This window comes from Puntigrus tetrazona, unplaced genomic scaffold, assembly GCF_018831695.1.
Source record: "Puntigrus tetrazona isolate hp1 unplaced genomic scaffold, ASM1883169v1 S000000001, whole genome shotgun sequence".
NCBI classification, from domain to species: Eukaryota; Metazoa; Chordata; class Actinopteri; order Cypriniformes; family Cyprinidae; genus Puntigrus; species Puntigrus tetrazona.
This window is the reverse complement of record NW_025047681.1, coordinates 4,615,315-4,634,169: the sequence shown is the minus strand read 5'-3', so window position 1 is coordinate 4,634,169 and position 18,855 is coordinate 4,615,315. Positions and strand designations below refer to the sequence as shown.

General features: G+C 43.2%; 1 protein-coding gene across 1 annotated transcript; it reads left to right on the top strand.

The window, feature by feature from the left end:
* The first annotated feature begins 13,994 nt into the window (after positions 1 to 13,994).
* Positions 13,995 to 17,431, top strand: LOC122331546 (transcription factor Sox-9-like). The gene is made up of 3 exons (XM_043229059.1): positions 13,995 to 14,600; positions 14,934 to 15,181; positions 15,876 to 17,431. The coding sequence occupies exons 1-3, from the start codon at positions 14,212 to 14,214 to the stop codon at positions 16,505 to 16,507; spliced, it is 1,269 nt and encodes a 422-aa protein (XP_043084994.1). The 5' UTR covers positions 13,995 to 14,211; the 3' UTR covers positions 16,508 to 17,431.
* Positions 17,432 to 18,855: the final 1,424 nt, after the last annotated feature.

Here is an 18,855-nt window from a genome sequence, read left to right as displayed (position 1 = left end):
AGAAGCACCACCACTGGACATGAAATAGTGTTTATGACAAAATCTCTTCGATTTTTTAATAGAGACTGTGAACTAATAAAACTTGCGCCACGAACCGGCCAAACTGTGAGCATCAGAACAGCTGCTGAGCTGAATGCATCCAGCAGTAACGCTCCAGATCTCTGGGACAAAACAGAGTGTCACTTCTGTGATGGATCAGTCTCTGACTGCTTTGTCAAAACTCCTGCTCCTTATCCCGAGCCCTCGGGCACTTCCTACAATCAAAGTCCATGGCCACCCGTAGTTAATGACAGAAACACAGAGCCGCTCAGCTGAATCAGATCAGTGCTGCTGGAGAGAGGGAGGGACGCAAACACACACACACACACACACACACACACACACACACACACACACACACACACACACACACACACACACATACAGTACACTGTACTTACTGACGAAAGGTGCTTCTCGTGAGATCATGTGATTCTGCTACATTACACACATTACGCCACATAAAATAGTACAGCCAAATATTAAAAATGGAATTCAGGCAGGCGATATGCTTGATTTTACAACACACAGCGATTTAATTTACACATTTTTGTTTCTTAAATCTATGTGGAGTCTTAAGTCGATTTTTGCCAAAAATACACTGTATGGGTTAAAATTATGGATGTTTCTTTTATGCCACAAATAGTCATGTTCCATGAAGATATTTAGTATATTTTGTGCCATAACTATATTAAAACGCAATATGTGATTAGTAATATGCATTGCTAAGAACTTCATCTGGACAGCTTTCTTAGTTTTTAGATTTTTACACCCTCAGGTTCCAGATATTAATTTAGTTGTTTCTTATTGTTCAATCATAACAAACCATACATCAATGGAAAGCTTCTTTATTCCACTTTCAGATGTTGTATAAATTTCAATTTTTAAAAAAATTGTGACTATGACTAGCTTCACTGTCCATGGTCACACATGTAATTGTACTGCAAATGATATTCTAATATGTTTTCTTGTCCCACTAGCAGATAGTTCTTCTCATTTTAAAAAGAACACTTCATTTTGTTACATTTTTCAGAGAACGGGACTAAATCTCTCTCTTCTCAAGGAGAAATATCTTGATTCAAGAATGTTTAGATATACTGGAAAACAAGACCAAGTAAGCGTGAGTTCCTTCACACCAGCTCTTTTGGTGCACACCCAGGTTCACTTGACGTCAGAGTATGGTCCGTTTGGATGATGTGAAAGCTTTTTTCCAAACTTGAGCGCGCACCCACGAACCGTGTGATCTTGGGAGCAGTTCATGTGAATCCAGTCCCACTAAACTGTGGAAGTGAAGCACTAGTGATAATGTACGACTTGTGTGTGTTCTCCTGAAAAGTGTGATTTCCATTTCCAGCAGAGCGATGCCAGAAGTATAAAAACAAGTCAGCTGCCCCATGAGGATGAAAATATACTTTAGAAAGTAGAATGTGAACACACTTTTATGATCAATGCATATTGGCCAAAGACCATTTATCGTTTCATATTGAATCTAGGGGTAATCTATTAGACTGGGGCTGTCAAATGCAGCTTTTCCGAACTCAATGACTCTGGCCAGAGCAGATGTGAAGAAAACTACGTCCCGTTGAGTCACTGTCTTCTTCCTGCATCTTTAGATACGAGCGCTTCTGCTGAAGATCTGTAGTGAAGACGAGTGTCTTGTGGTCTCTCACCTGTACTGTACGTGAGGTAACACACCTCCGACATGAGAACCACGAGACCGGCTGCTCCGGAGCTTCAGGTTGCAGTTGATCCGGTATTAAAGGGATTGTAGCGAAGAAACAAGGTGAAATTTGAAAGGGCCCCTGTCTTTAATCTTTGAGAAAATGTCCTGGCTAATTCTCCCACATGGCTCGGCCTCTCTAATGACACCGGTTCAGAAGTATAAGCTATAAAATCATCTCTGCCGCAGCAATCCTTCCAGAAGCGCTGCATTGTCCTGCGGGTGCGTGTTACAGATGGGCAGCGCCACAGCCGTTTACCAAAATAAACACGCCAGTGAGCAAGTTCGTCCCTGGTAACCTTTGGCAATGGCTCTAATGTTGGTAAGCACTCATTTGGCCATTGTTACACAGCTGGAAGCGAGTAGAGCTTTTGATTGGAAGCAACCCGCTGTAACCCAACTCAGGGGCCAATTAAAGATAATTTAAGACTTAAGCAATTTCGACAGATTTCTGGAAATTACAGCCAAGGTCTTGTTGCCATCACCTCGACACGTCTGACAGGGAGAGAGAAGGATATTTTGACAGGTTTGGGCAAAAACACACAGGACAGTTGAGAGTTATGATCGGCTGACGCTGATTGGGGCCGAGGCTTGGGGTCAGACCGGGTCTAGTTTTTCTAACTCTGGATTAACAGAAGAACGTTTGGCAAAACAGCAGCTGTCCTATCGGTCCCCAATTACTGCTACATAAACACGAAGGGAACCCTCGGCATGGACACGCATAAGATACCGTTGACTAGGTGGTCACACGCCTCTCATTAGAAACCCTTGCGGCTCTACGGAGCCAAGAAAATCAGCTTTGACAGCAGCTGCATACGCATCGAGGGCTGGTGTTCGCTGTGTGTGTTTCGGCTCATCTCAAGGCTCTCCAGGATGTGCTACAAAGACATGTGGCTTGTAAAACCTGGTTTTTGACCCGTTGTTGGACTAAAATCGTATAAACGTGATCACTTATAAAACAGCATCAAAAAGCTGCACGATTCATGTTCGTAGGATCCTGAAGGGTGCAATACAGTATAATTAAAAACTCAAACCCCCGTGATGCTTTTAAAAGAAAATCAAAAATTCTATTGAAAATTGAAATCTTTCGCAGCACTGCTGTTAAAAAGCTTGGGGATAGTCATTTTTCTTTCTTTTTTGAAATAAATTAAAACTGCTATTCACTGATTCACACCAAAAAGTGATAGTAAAGACGTATATTGTTACAAAATATTTCTATTTTGAATAAATGTTGGGTAACACTTTATTTCGGTTCCACTTTAGATATTCTACTAACATTGAGTAACTTTGCAACTACATGTTAACCAGCAGCCGTTAGAGATTAGTAGACCGTCTGCTTCATATCTTCTAGTAATATATTGTCAACTTATTCTACTGACCCTAAACCTACACTAACAGTCTACACTGAGAGTTATAGACACGTAGTTGGGAATTAATGACAATTAGTTCACATGTAGTTGCAAAGTTACTTATATAATGTCTAAAGATGACTATCAGATTAAAGTGTAACCAAATGCTGTTCTTTTGAACTTTTTTATTCAAAGAACCCTAAAAAAAAAAAAAAACACATCACAGACATATTAATCAGCACAACTGTTTCAACACTGATTAAAATCAGTATGATTTATGAATGATCTTGTAACACTGAAGACTGGAATAATGATGCTGAAAATTCAGTTTTGACACAGCAATTAATTACATTTTAACATAGAGTCACATAGAAAGTGTTTTTTTTTTCAATTGTAATAATATTTCACTTTTTTATTTTCAGCAAATCAATGCAACATTAGTTAGCATTAAAAAAATGCTAAAATGCTAACTTGTTTTTATTTGAATGGCAGTGTACGTTTAAAAATTAGTTCTTAGTATAAGTAATAATATATAATGCTTAGCACTCCAAATAATGATGAGATTTTCTATAAAAGTGTGTCATAAAGAAGTGACTCTCGGACACACCTCATGAAAGATGGCTTCATGACAGGCTTTCTGAGACCTGGACAGTGTCAACAAGTTCCTTCCCATATACCCATCCACCAACAGTCACATCCGATCTCTGGCCGTGTGTGTGTGTGTGTGTGTGTGTGTGTCTCCCCCAAGCGCTGGTCAGCACTGAATGCCCAGATGCGGGGTTATTACCCAAGCTGGAATAAATGGTCTTTGGCCAGCTTTCCCTCATGTGAACGCTGTTTAGCAGGCCGCCTGTCAGAGCCGTGCAGAAGAGCAATCCGTCTGCACATGGCAGAAAACACACACACTCTCTGAGCGAGTTAAACACAGCTTCAGCTCACACTGGTGCTACAGATACTGCTCTCCTGCACCCATAAGACACACGCTTTAGCAGCGCTCGCTCCAGAAGAAGGAAGCTAGCACTCCATAACTCAGCTATCAGTGTCCCGAAAGGCAGGAGCGACACACATCTGCTCTTGTTGTATAAGGAAGAAAGATGGTGAATACATGCTAATGGAATCCATTGTGAAATCTCACTGTCTTTTGTCACTTTAATTGCGGTGTAAAGGCGCTTTAGTGTGGAAAACACGTCATTCCTGCAGTGAGAGTCTAACTGGAGGTTAATGTTTGACATCCACTCACAACCTGCGTGTTTGTCCTTTACGAGACGTCGGAAAGGTGTTTATTTTGAGTTTCCGTCTGCAGGGTGATGCTCTTACCTCCACCTCGGCTGAGTCATGACACACACACACACACACACACATACAGCAGCACAAGGGCCTGGAAAGGGCTTCATCTGGATACCTCTATGAACAAGAGAGAAGATGACAGTGATATTACATGAACTGGGAAAATGCATAAAAAATGTCAAATTTTGAACAGGAAATATAATGGTGTTCAATATTTATTGTTTTAATTCTAATAATCGTTTCACATCTACTTTAATCTGGCTAATTCTTCGGTAGTTTTGTAGTGTAAAAGTGACAATTTTAGCACCATGAACAGACTCCAAAATCCACAGTATCGTATTTACGTCATGCGTCTGCCATTGAGAGTCTTCAAGTGACAACATTTTGCATTTACACTGACAAGCCCATGAAATTAAATACAATATTACACACATGCACCGAATCTCCCAGTAAATCAACACATACGTCAACACGAGTGATTCTTTCACAGTGTGTTCAGGCTGCATTGACAATGAGCAATCGTGGCATCGAGAATAAAGCTTTGCTGCCTGAATGAAACTGCAATATTGGCTCTGCCAAACAAAGCCCCTGATACGCCTTACACAACATGGCAACAATCCCACTGCGGCAAACCCACATTTATTGGCAGGTCGTTCGTTATATGTGACCCTGGAGCAGAAAACCAGCAAGGTAACATTTTTAAACTATTTGAAAATCTGGAATCTGACGACACAAAAAAGTAAAAAAAATCGCCTTTAAATTTGTCAAAATGAAGTTCTTAACAATACTAATCAGAAATGATATATTTAAGGTAGAAAATTTACAGAATATCTTCATGGAACATGATCTTTACTTAATGTAATAATGATTTCTGGCATAAAAGATCAATAACAATTTTGACCCGTACAATGTATTGTTGGCTTTAGCTACAAATACACCCATGCTACTCAAGACTGGTTTCGTGTTACAGGGTCACTTAAACTGTGTGTGTGTCTACATATGCAACAATGTCGTCCACCAAACATCTCGTCTGATGAGTGAGGCATATCCTAACATCTGGCTTTCAGAGGGCAAGGGCGCGCTTCAAAACCCCTACCCAATAAACGGCTACAAGTCATCCGTAGTCTGCAGACAAGCACTCCTGCCCGAGCTTAATATTTTCTTGAACGGCTAGAGCGTTTCATACGCCGCTGCTCGGACGACGAGCACACATATAATTGCAGGAAAGGGGGCGCACGTGAAAAATGAAAATTGGGCTTTTGCGAGCAGGGCTGGATGATTGATGAGGTGTAGGGTGCCCTAGCGAGGCCATTTGACTCTCGACGAGGGGGAGAGCGCAGGCCGGAGGGGGTGAAGCTGGGGACAGTAAACAGGGGAAGGCAGCGTAATGACAAATAAAGAGCCGTCTGAAAATACAACGGCAGCTTACAGACCCCCGCGGGAGGAGTTAAAAACTAATAAAATAAAGTTCACTAATGCATAAAGCCCTAATAAGTATCCCTTTCAGAATTTTACAGGACGTGGCAACTTTACAAGATGCTGGCACAGCCGCGACACGAGCGTTTCGATCCGGTTTCAGCGCAAACCGTAATTCGTTGTGCACAACTAAATGAGGCCGTAGCCTATCGGCGATCGATTCAGCTAAAAAGACACTGCTCGCTAATTGCTACGCCGATCAAAACACGCAATCACGACCAGCCCCTAGCTCAACTATGACCCTGTTTACTGGCTCACTGAAATGCAGGGGCCGTCCACTTTGTCCGGCACATTTAATAAGACGTCTTAACAAATTGAAGTGAAGTGGCTGCCGAGGGAAATAGGACAGAGGAAATTAGCTACCGGGGTCTGCGCTCTGTATACGCTAAGTGATTGTGATTGGGTGGGGAGGATGGGGGCGGGGTTTGGGAACGACCCACAGCCAATTATACTTGTAAATTGCGAGCGCGCATGGTTTTCTTCATCTTGTTAGGGAAGTTCTACGTGCAGAAAAACAATCGTATAGCAGGACGTCTGATTCCACTGAACCCTTCTTCTGGCGTTTGGCCGGGAATCAGTGCTCTGGCCTCCTCTTTACAGAGGAAACACATTAAACATGTCTTGTGTCAACACCGAGCTCATCCGACATCCATAACTTCACCTCCAAATGCTCGCCACAGCCACAGTGTCCAAGAAATAAGAAACGTCTGGAGAGAAAAACAATGGAAATTACAATGCATGCTACTAACCGGGACACGGTTGTATCGTAAATGCCAAAAGTTACGGGCATGTTTTCTGAAGAAGCCAGAGAAGGAAATGGCTTCACAGACTTCTTCAGCCTCTTCAAACAATATCAAACCCAGAAACTAAGCTTACCACGCTCGTCTCTTAGTGACTGGTAGTCTTGAGCAGTGTAGCAGGACTGTAATTGGCTGTGTGGGGTGGCTGAGTGTGGAGGGGTAATTAGATGGAGGTACAGCAGTGCACTGACTCACACAGGGGATAAATCTCTCTCAGGGGCCCTGCGGGGCCTCATTGCCTCCAATATAAATCAGACAAATGAGGGTGTTGGTGGAGGCGCGGAAAGAGGCTGTGGGACTGAAAACTTCATTTCAAAAGCCTTGAGTCTCAGCTTCCCTGAGGAAAAACTGTATCGCTCACAATAGTTAAATCGAGATGTTAATTCTCCTAAAATTCAATTGCAGAAATAAATAAAACGTAATTCTGGGGGAGGAGGGGGGGTTAACTGTGGTATTAAGTTAAAAAGTACTCATTTCTAAGTTTTCTTTTGCTCGAGATATGTGGATGTGTGACATGAAAAGCGAGTAGCGTGGAGTGGGTTTGGGTTGGATGTGCACACGTGACGCTGTAAGTCTGAAGTCAGTCACAGGACGTCTGCCACAGATGACTGCTTGATTGGACGTGATTTGAGAAAGAGCTGCATGAGATCATTGGGGTTCACCCTCTGACGTCCCGTCTGCTGAAGCCCTACTGACAGGACCAGCCCAAGTGTTTAGAAAAGCCGACAGTTCCCCAGCACTGCTAATTAATGCTTATTTTTAACTGTTCATATTACAATCCCAAAACTCACAAATCAAGAGCGCAAGTGTGTCCTGAGGAAGTCCATCTGTCGGTACACACACAGGGCAACAAGCGCTAGTTCAGCAGCGCCAGACAGAGCTAGGCCACATTCAGCAGTAAAATTAGAGGAAATGCAACTGTGCGTTATGACACTCAACTAATTTCTCTCTCTCTATTACTGTCTCTCAGCTAATAAACAACAAAAAGCAAGCACATTTTTTTTCATTCTGTGCAAATTTTTACTGTCGTCAAAGAGAGCAGTGTTTATATACATTCAAGTGACTCACCGGCGCACTGTTGTCTGCCGTGATAAACTTTACACACTTTTTTAATAGATATTTAACTTTCTGGAAACTTCCTACTTTTGAGGTCAGAAGTCACAAGCTATTCTTCTTAGTCGAAAACACACTGTAAAAAATCTGAAGTTGAAAAAAACTGAAAAATCTGGTGGCCTTAAACTTTCAAGTTTTCTCAACTTTTAATTTTTTTAACAGTATATGTAAAATACATGATCAATTACAAAACTTTTATGATAATTAGCAAAAGGTTTCCATATGTAATTGACTTTAGTTAAATCAGAACACCAGTCCTAAAAGAAAATCCGGTTTCCCACACATTATTACAGCATTGTGATTGCATCATATTTGCTCTTCCGTGAAATCATAAAACAGCAAAAGAAAATTGAAGTGCTAGTTAACTGCTGATTAAGGCCAGAATGTGACTGTCATGATGATCAAATATTGTTCGGCGAGTCTGAGACCGACAGGAAGAGCTTACGCAGCTTTTATTAGCGAGTGACCGGCCTCTTCAGTCTGCTGTTGGTTTTTCCTTCTCTTCACATTCATCTCCTTGCCTCCGAGCGCTGATGATGGTGAGAAATTCCTCAGGAAAGATTGTTTCCGTCCTGTTCTGAGCAGCACACAGACGAGACCTCAGGAGACGGGCGGCCAGCTTACCGTTGAGGAACGCCGATGCCAGGATTTAAAGCCTGGATCTTCCAGACCTTCTTCCTACAAGCTCATGACACCTATCGCTGCAAACATTTTAAAACTAGTCCTGTCAAACAATCAATCGCATCATCATCTCACCTTTTTATAAACTCATCAATACATGATACGTAAAAAATACAATGATAAATAAATCAAGAGGCTGCTGGCTAAATCTCACGACTGCATGCTGTGATAAAGGCAGCGGGTCTGTGGGGAGGTCAATAGGAACTCTAGAAGCTTAATTACACAGCCATGACCCAGCGGCTCGACCGGAGGTCACACAGCTCTCTGATAAACCCGTGAGTCACGGCGGTTTGTCCATCAGTATGTACACACACACACACACACACACAGCAGCTCTAGACATCTGCGTGAGTCACCACCGCTGAGGTCTTCACACTCACACGCCAGACACTTACTTATCTGCAGCACAGTGCTTAGTTGAGATTGTTGCATCTGCTAATCGTACTTCACCAGACTAACAAGACAAGTCAGACAACACTTTCGATGTCTTTTCCTGTTTCGCTCTTAATACTTGAATGCTTAGGAAAGAAGGTCAGGCAAAGAGCCAAGACAACAACACATCCACTCACAAATACATCTACAGACAAAAAGATGAAGGCGCTGCAGGATCAACAAGGAGGGCTGCAATAATTAGTCAACATAACCACCGAGGAAAGTAAAAGAGCTCTTCAACCTGAGGCCTAACGCAGTCATGAAAATGTACACATTTCATTTGTGCAAAAAAAAACTGTAAAGAAAATGTAAGGAGTAAAGTGATCAAATCTTTCAGAAGCAGGACTTCCCTTTCTGGTTTTTCTGGAGTCGACAGAAGAGATCTTATCACGCTAGCATAATTTTAACATATATCATAAGAGCCCTGTCTCATGAAAATGCTTTCAAAAAGTATGCCGAAAACCTTGTAGTATTGATATTCAAAGATTTACTTTGGTGTGCATGTAATACGTGTGTGATACGGTATGCATGTTACGAAATTTGTTAGTGTGCATTATACACAGTATTCATGTGCATATGATACAAAATTTGTTACACATCGAGTAGCCTATACATGCCAAAGTCCATTTTTGTGTGTCAATACCACAAGTTTTTGTTTTATTTTTGGCCTACTATTTATACGCACCCTTTTGAGACGGGTTTGGTGATGTAATGCAACGAGCCTTGTGGCTGTAAACAGTGCACATTTACGTTGCTTTGTCTTTCACTGACTAACACTGCAAGAGCTTTATTGTATTGAATGTGTATTTGAGCACAAGGCTACTTAAACACACTTTTGTGTGGTTGGTGGGAGTCTGCTGTTGTTCGTCCTCTGCAGGTGGGATTCGTCCGGAGGCACGCTGCTGTATCTGGAGCGATTGGCTCCTCACGAACGTCCTCATTCAGTGTTTCACTTAACTCGAAACCAGAAGCCGATAAGAGTAAGATAATGGCTGCATCTTCAAACAAAGAGCAAAGCCGGGAAAGATACACAAGGAACTGTGTAACAACAATTACAGGGCTGTAAAAGTGAAGGCCAAAAATTGACTGCTGCTTTACGGCTTTATTACTAGCTGAACATATACAGTCTCCAGATTCGTGCAAATTCCCAATAGGTTTAAATAATGCACAGGCAGTTCTTTTCTATAAACTGGAAAATAATAATCAGCTACTATCGCTCTTTCTGAAGGTTAGAGGACGGAAATGCCAGCGGCCACAAAACGAAACACAGCACCACTTCCGTGTTCAGCTGCGACAGACAAAGTACCTGTCACTGGAAGCGTCTCGCGTCACGTCTGCTCGGACATGGTGTCATTTTTCAGTTATAAATAAATCTTAGTACTATTTTACCTTATATTCATATTATTCTGAAAAACGCCGATCCGAACACTAGAAGGAAACATAGACAACAAATAATTGTGATTCTAGGATTCAGCTTCGGTTAAACTTTCATTTGAGGACCAATTCTCACTGTTAATTATGTTTCTAATTTGCTGCTTATTAATAGCTAGTGAGGTTAATAACAATCACAGCTAATATGTTAATAATGGGCGTGCTACGGTAATAAGCAACTAGTTAACAGTGAGAATAGTTACCTCAGCTTCAGCTCCATTAACAGCTAATGCTAATCTGAAAAGCGAATAATTGCTCACTTGTAACATGCGTGAGTTTATTTATTGTAGGTGCAGTAAAAAGTGTGTTTTTAAAGTAACTACTTGAGTAGCTTGTCAGAGGATGACTTGCACTCTGGCATGAGTCACGTTATTTCTCAGTAGCTCGACGTAGTTATCTTGAAGAGCCAGCTGCGGAGGGGGCTGTCGGGGAGGTGAGAGGAAACATTGTGGGATCATTCGAGTGGTGCCTTCTGAAGGTGTCAGGCTCGTGATAAGTCTTGTTCAAACGTTAGCTCCTCTGAAATGCTATGTGTCAACAGCCAGGCCGTGTGGCTGCGCTCTGATCCCGCCGGCGAAGGCCCCGAGGTGGCAGTCGAGCGCAGCGGCTGGGAAACCAGCGTCCGAGCGGCCAGGTGTGTCCAGCCTGGCAGGCCTGTGGAAGCTGGCACTTCTGAGGGGAAAGTAGCGGACAGGTGCAAAGTCATTTCTCACAAGTCTAGGCCACAGACTGCATCATCTTTCCGTTCCTGCCTTCATGTTTCTCCCAGAGGAAAGGTCTGCCCGTCCATACGGCAGGGAGTCCCTCACATTCTTCACTGAAGCCAAATGAGCTGCTTTTCGCTCAACGTAGCCGTCTCTTCAGGCAGCCCCGAGGGAAGAAACCGACGCAGAGGTTCTCACCATCCAACAATTATAGTACTAATCACTAAGTTTTCTACAACTTTAGGGTATATAACACTACAGTACATTGTGGGATCAGCCGTTTTCCCAGATCTTGAAATGAGTCAAGAAACCCAAGAGTAATGTGATCTTGGAACAACTGATGTCTGCTTTCTTTGTAATGAACCGCTCTGACTAGTTTACGAATTTTCATGATCCTGTCACAATAGTAGTTGTGCATTGCATTCAAGTCCTCCTGGGAACTGCTTTTTAAAGTCATAATTACAGTGGCGGCAACAGAAAATTCAAACAAAATGATGAGTAAGAGTGCGTCAAAATTGGCTCCATAATTTCTCCAGTTCAATGGCGTTAAAAACGTAACGGCGGTTGACATGTTTGGGCTAGTTTTGGCCATCCCATTCACAACTGCTGCTTTTGAGCAGATTTGTGTTTATTTAGACGCATATTATTGCACTATAAAAGTATATTTAGGTTCAAAATGCAATTCATTTGTAAACATTTTTAAAGGATTGACGACACTAGTTTTGAAGGTGCTCTAAATTGATGTTATATATCCGGTCATAACTGTTTTATATTGCAGTATTTTCTGTACATGCAAGCAAGTGTTATTCTAAACTTTCTAACAAATGTATCATTAATACAGATGCGGCACCCATTGCATCAGACACATTCTCACTATCACGCCGCCAGTGTGTAAATCTCAATTCTAGTGCCTGTGCAGATCCACTAGATTCTGCATCCTATAGATCTGCATATCACTGAAAGAAACATCCGTCCGGACAATGCTGTGCTTTCCTGCTGTTTGATAACATCACTTAGGGTTGTCCACAAACATTGCGTTTGAAAGTAGAGAGGAACGACACACACACACACAGCTGACAGCACAGAATCTGTGAGCGGGAGACATGATTTAGCAGTTGACTTTCACTGTTTGTCTCCCAGTTTTTAACACAAGGGCTCGAAATCAAGCTGAGAAGTTTCCCAGCGTTACAGAAGAAGGATATCAGTCCTGAAGACCGCCGGCTGATACCACAAGCACCCACACCTCTGAGACCTCCGTGCGAAAACACGTCTAATTATACACCGAGTAATATTAATGAACGACATGTACTTTCTTTATGGTTAGGTTTACAATTAGAGTTTGATTTAGGGTTAGCTGAATCTAACTGTTACTATAATATTCGTCGTAGCTGAGTTAAATTGATCAGAAGTGACAGTAAAGACTTTTATAACCTTACAGTAGACTCCTGTTGCAAATAAATACTCTTTTGGACTTTTTATTCATCTGCTAATCCTGAAAAACTCAATGTGTCACAGTTTTTCAACATTGATAATAATGTTTCTAGAGCAGCATGTTATGATTTCTGAAGATCATGTGACGCAGAAGGCTGAAAAATCAGAGAAATATTACATAGACATAGATTCAGCTGTTGTGAATCGTAAACATCACTGTATTTTTAAGAAAGGAAGAAGTCTTAACGACAGCAGACTTTTGAAGAGCGGTGCTGGAGATTCTGCGTTTAATATCCATGATATAAAAAGTGGTGTAAAAGCGTGGCTTTCCTCCTGAGGTAATTGTGGTAATTTGGCGATACAGAGGGAAGGCAGACGCACATCTGCGATCTATTAAACATGATATTTCAGGTAGCTCATGAGGAACACATGTGTAGACCACGTTCTGCCCAAAATTACATTTCCACAACATTACTTGCACAAATAAACACAGGGAGAGCGTGAGTAACGGAGCAGTCTCTGTTTTAGCCCACTATCAGAGATGCTCTTGTATTCAACTATTGATATGCTCTCAGCAAAAACTGTAAGTTATTTAGAATGAGCAGAGGTTGAAACATAGGCATATACACCTTTTTTAAACATGCATCATTAGCTTTACAACATTTCACTTAAGTAAAAGGCTCAAATATACATCACCTAAGCAAGAGGCAATGAGACGTAAAAAGTAAAATATACTAATTAATAGTTTTTATGTTGTTGATCAGTCCAAGAGGCTTACCAGACATTTTGGGATTGTGTTTCATTTAAGTTGTTCTTTTTTTTACTGGAATATTATCATGTATACGAAAAGCCACTGAACGTGTCCATCATTATTTACAGAAACGTACGAAATAGTAATGAGGGCTGATGAGAGAAGGAGAGTTTGAGGCGTCTCTGAACTCGTGTCGCCCCCTATCGGTCCGACCGAGAAAAACAACAATAACCGACATTACCTCAGAGACGAGACATGGACAAAAGTGACTTGACCACAGATAAAACTCGCCAGGATCTCGATTAAAAGTACATCATAGCGAGCAGCTTTCTGTTGCTCGTAGTTGTTTTCGCTTTTATTTCATGTTTCAGTTGGATTTAGAAATGTTCGCATTGTTTCTGGTGTCGTAGAAACACACGGGAAATAGGAGACTTTAAAGAGATGCAACAGTGCGGCTTAAAGGACTTAAAAAACGAGCGTTTTCAGCGAATTCATTTCACTTTAATGGCCCAGAATCGGATCTTTACGTTGTATTAAAGTGAAGTGAGTAAAGCTACACGCGGGAGCCAGATAAACCGATGTAAAGTCCATTTTAGACTGCACTTACAGGATAATTTTTTATTATGTTATAAGCTCATAATGTTTGAGTTTTTTCTTAGTTTTGGTGTGTTTGGTTAGTCTGAGAGAGAGAGAGAGAGAGAGAGAGAGAGAGAGAGAGAGAGAGAGCGCTCCTCCTCCTCCCGTCTATTCATCCGTATATAAGTGATGTGATTTGGAGAGAGAGAGAGCAGAACTTCCCTCTCTTCATCTCCACACACGCACACAATCACTCAGTCACTCAGTCAGGATCTGTCCTCGTCTCAGCGATATATGTGACTTCGCTCACCTGAACCGAGCAGCTCTGAGGGACTTAGACGCCGGGGCCGTTTTGCGCTTTTACGCACCGTCTCCGAACCGCAGGAGGATTTTACCGAGTCTGCAGCACTCGCTCTTCTGCATGAATCTCTTCGACTCCTGCCTGAAGATGAGCGCCGAGCAGGACAAGAGTCTCTCCGACGCGCCCAGCCCGAGCATGTCCGAGGACTCGGCGTCCGGGTCGGGCTCGGACAGCGAGAGCAGCCGCCTCGCGGACTTCAAGAAGGACGAGGAGGGAGACAAGTTCCCCGTGTGCATCAGGGACGCGGTGTCCCAGGTGCTGAAGGGCTACGACTGGACCCTGGTGCCCATGCCCGTGCGAGTGAACGGCTCCAGCAAGAGCAAGCCGCACGTCAAGAGACCCATGAACGCGTTCATGGTGTGGGCGCAAGCGGCGCGCAGGAAGCTGGCGGATCAGTACCCGCACCTGCACAACGCCGAGCTCAGCAAGACCCTCGGGAAGCTCTGGAGGTAAGAGCGCTGTGTGGGAATGCTGCAGTGCACTGATTTATAGCGGTGTTACGCAATGCTTATAAGACAATACGGATAAGACGAGGAAAGGTAACTATTTGGGTAATAAAGGGACAGCTCTCGTTTAGTCAAACAGCAAACAAACCCTTCACATGCGCTTCAGTGCAGAAAAAAGTTTTGGAAAAGTGTTGATATATTGTGATATTACTTGTTGGGTTTGCTAAAAAAGACAATCGTTAACAAGCTACACCTATTCCGTCGCTTCAACTTCTAAAAACGAGTTGCACTTCTTTGTGTATTGTCAATTGAGAGTGACTTGAGCTATTTCTGTAGGTTACTGAACGAGGGAGAGAAGCGTCCGTTCGTGGAGGAGGCCGAGCGTCTGAGGGTGCAGCACAAGAAAGACCACCCCGACTACAAGTACCAGCCCAGGCGGAGGAAATCGGTGAAGAACGGCCAGAGCGAGAGCGAGGACGGCGAGCAGACGCACATCTCCCCCAACGCCATCTTCAAAGCCCTGCAGCAGGCCGACTCTCCGGCGTCCAGCATGGGCGAAGTGCACTCTCCGGGAGACCACTCAGGTACTTGACTCTCCTGCGGCAGCTCCTTACCTAATGCCTCGTTTGGAGCCTTCGGGGAAACTCGTAAATCTTATCTGGCCTTGCTGTATCTTTATTAGACTTTGTGAAATTGGTCGTGATGTGACGTCACACTGTGCAGCGTCTTATCAGCTCCATGCAAAAATAATAGTTCATCTCAAATGTGAAAACACACTACGCTTTCCTGCCGTGCTACAGTCTCACCTAATTTTAGTTGAGCTGCATGCTGTTTGGCACGATCTGCTGACGTGATGCGAATCAGAGCTGAGCGAGCTTGAAACGCAGAAAGATAGGTGTTTCCAGCCTGATGCATGAATAAAACTTCTTTAGAGTCCTTGCAGATGGGTTTTGTTTCCTATTCGATTTGTCTATTCCTATGAAAATGCGCACACTACAGCTGCGAAAACACAAAGAACAAACTCGTTCTGAATTTTATTGATGTAAGTTTAGGAGGTTATTAAACGTGATTGAGGTCGTATTCATTTTAGGACGTGCGAAAACTGCGGACAAGAATCAGTATTTTCCATTATATATTAGCCTAAAAGAGTGAAAGCAAACCATAACAGCCCCGACAAAATCTTAAGATTCAGTTCGTTCGAGTAAATTCAACTATTGCAGACACGCCCTTCAGTTCTTTTGGCGTTCAACTCAATGTGATTTCGTTTCCTATCTCCAGGTCAGTCCCAGGGTCCCCCCACTCCTCCCACGACCCCCAAGACGGACCTGCCGTCCAGCAAAGCGGATCTGAAGCGCGAGGGCCGCCCGCTGCAGGAGGGCATCGACTTCGGCGCCGTGGACATCGGCGAGCTGAGCAGCGACGTCATCTCCAACATGGAGCCCTTCGACGTGCACGAGTTCGACCAGTACCTGCCCCCTCACGGACACCCGGGGGTCAGCGGCGGAGCGCAGGCGTACCCCGCCGGCTTCGGGCAGCTGGCCGGGCAGCCCGGGGGCGGCTGGGTGTCCAAACAGCAGTCGGGCGAGCAGCGGACACAGATCAAGACGGAGCAGCTGAGCCCCAGCCACTACAGCGAGCAGCAGCCGCAGCCGCAGGGCTCTCCGCAGCACGTGGCCTACGGCTCCTTCAACCTGCAGCACTACAGCAGCGGCGGCGGCGGAGGAGGCTCGTACGCCGGAGCGGGACGGGCGCACTACGACTACGCCGAGCACCAGAGCCCCGCCGGATCCTACTACAGCCAGTACCCGGCCTTCGGCTACCAGAGGCCCATGTACGCCCCCATGGCCGACACACACAGTCCGCAGCACTGGGAGCAGCAGCCCGTCTACACCCAGCTGTCCCGGCCCTGAGGGGCGTCCCGGCCGGGGACGAACTCTGAACACTGAGGGAGTGGCTCCCGACTGTGCCTTCTGAAAACCCGCTCGGAGTTGTGATTATATTTTTCTAGATATAATGAGACAAGAGAATCCTCTGTGAGGACAGATTCCAGATAATTATTTTAGTATGTACTGTGTATGTGTGTGTTTTTCTCAGTTGTGTCGGGGGATTCGTACACGGCCGTCTGATGATATTTTTGTAAAGATTCGATATTTTCCTCTGTGTATATTTGTGGGGGTTTCTTACACTTGGGCGAAGCGTTGGATCGTCGGATGTACAGTCGACTGCTTCTAGAGCACGTGCCTAAGCGTTGCCATATCTCTCGTTTCTGTGAAAACTGCCTCTAGAGTCCGTCTGTGCCTGTAGAGAGGAGGAACGGGAAGTGCCCTTTGACCCGAGGCTCGCCATTGGTCAGATCGTCATTCCTCCAGTCTTAACCTCTTTAATTTATTCATTAGCGTTCATTTGACTTGAAAGTAATACTATTTTGCGTTTCGTCGTTTACTTGGGCTTCGTACGACTAATTTGCGATGAAACGTTTCCGGAGACGATTACGATTTAGTTGTAGCGCAAACCTTAACCATCTCGTTTATTTATCGTTTGTTAATGTTTCCATTTAAAAAAAAAAAATGTCTAAAAATGTTAAATCTAGTTGACTTCTAATTGTGAAACTCGATCAAGCCTTTCATAGAAACAACTGGAACTTGTGTTTTTCTTTGGTTCTGGAACGTGTTGACTTCTGCAGGATGCATCTCTACAAAAACACACCAGCATTTATTTCTTTTCCCTTGTTTTTTATGTCATAAAGAGAAACTGTAAAACATGCCACCGTCTTAAAAGAAGCTTATCTTTTGTATCATATTGTTTGCAATAAAAAGAAAGATATTGAAAATGTCCTTTGTTTTAAGATGTGTTGACTTTTTTGTGAAGCGCATGACACGGACACCTTATTATAGCACTTTACCTCTTCAGATGAAACTTTAAATGTGGGATTCTGAGATGTAGATGAGTTTGGTTCTTCGTGCTCTGCAGTGAATGGGTGCCGTCAGAATGAGAGCTGATAAAAACACCACAATAACCCACAGCACTCCAGTCCGGAGAAGACCAACGCTTGTATGTAGCTTTAAGACATTTTTAATCATGACACCAGTCCATAATCCATAATGAAAATCGGCACACATATTTATTTTGACAGCGTTTGACCTGATTCACACCACAGCACTTTATTCTTCCATGCATGCAGCTCGTTGATTGCGTGATGTTTTTATCAGCTGTTTGGACTCCTTCACCGAAGAGCGTCCGCCGGGGAGCAAGCCACATAACGAGATGTTTCTCCAAACCGGATTCCTTCTCCAAGCGATCAGGACAATAAAACAGGACGCATTGTTCCAGTCATTCCGGATTCAATACTTTATTGTTATGAGCTCACCGAGAAAAAATGCTACAGCTATAAAACATTCAATGTAAACACACACTGATAACGTACAGTAAGTGCCACAACGAATCCTGCCTGGGTTCAGGTGGGCTGATCCAACTAGACGACTCAACTAAAGCTGCTGTGATTTGTCGACAGAGGAAGATGTTCAGGATGTGTGTGAGCTCTGGAGAGATCAAACCCGATTTAAACGGAGGAGAAATCTCATCTCAGGTTTATGTCAGAGTGTGTTTGGTTGAATCTTTAGAGAAAGTTATGCCTGTGGTCCCATCATAATAAATGTACCTCTTCCCATTGAGGAATAATTCTTGATATAATGATGGGATTTTCCACCACCTGTTTTTAATTCTCATCCTTAAAATGATTGTTCCTTGGCTCCACCGCACCGTACATGCATGATGTTACCTTCAAGTCTTGTTAATACTAAAATGTTGTCTGTTTAGGTGCTAAATATTCTCAAAATTGCGGCAGTAATATGAAATATCAGGACAAACTGTGTAAAGTGTTTTCTTCTCTCAGAAATCAGGGATTCCTCCTGGAAAGACAAACGAATAAGAAAATCGGCCACGTTCTGTCAAAAAAAAAGTTTAAAATGAAAAAAAAAGAGTGCAAATGGCACGAAAATTAATCGTAATTCAAAGGCAAAAAAAATAATGTTGTTGTTGTTGTTGTTGTTGTTTTAAGAAAAAACGAACAAAAATGTATTACATATTTCAGAAAACGCCTTGCGCAGATGTTTTCTACACCTTTAACGCTTTAATTTGAATGAAAACAATGCATCCATCTGTTTATGTTCAGGAATACTCTCCAAAACTACAGTGACATGGAGGAGACAAAATGTTGAATAAAGTCGTTATTTCTGACAAGTATCATCATAAAACTACA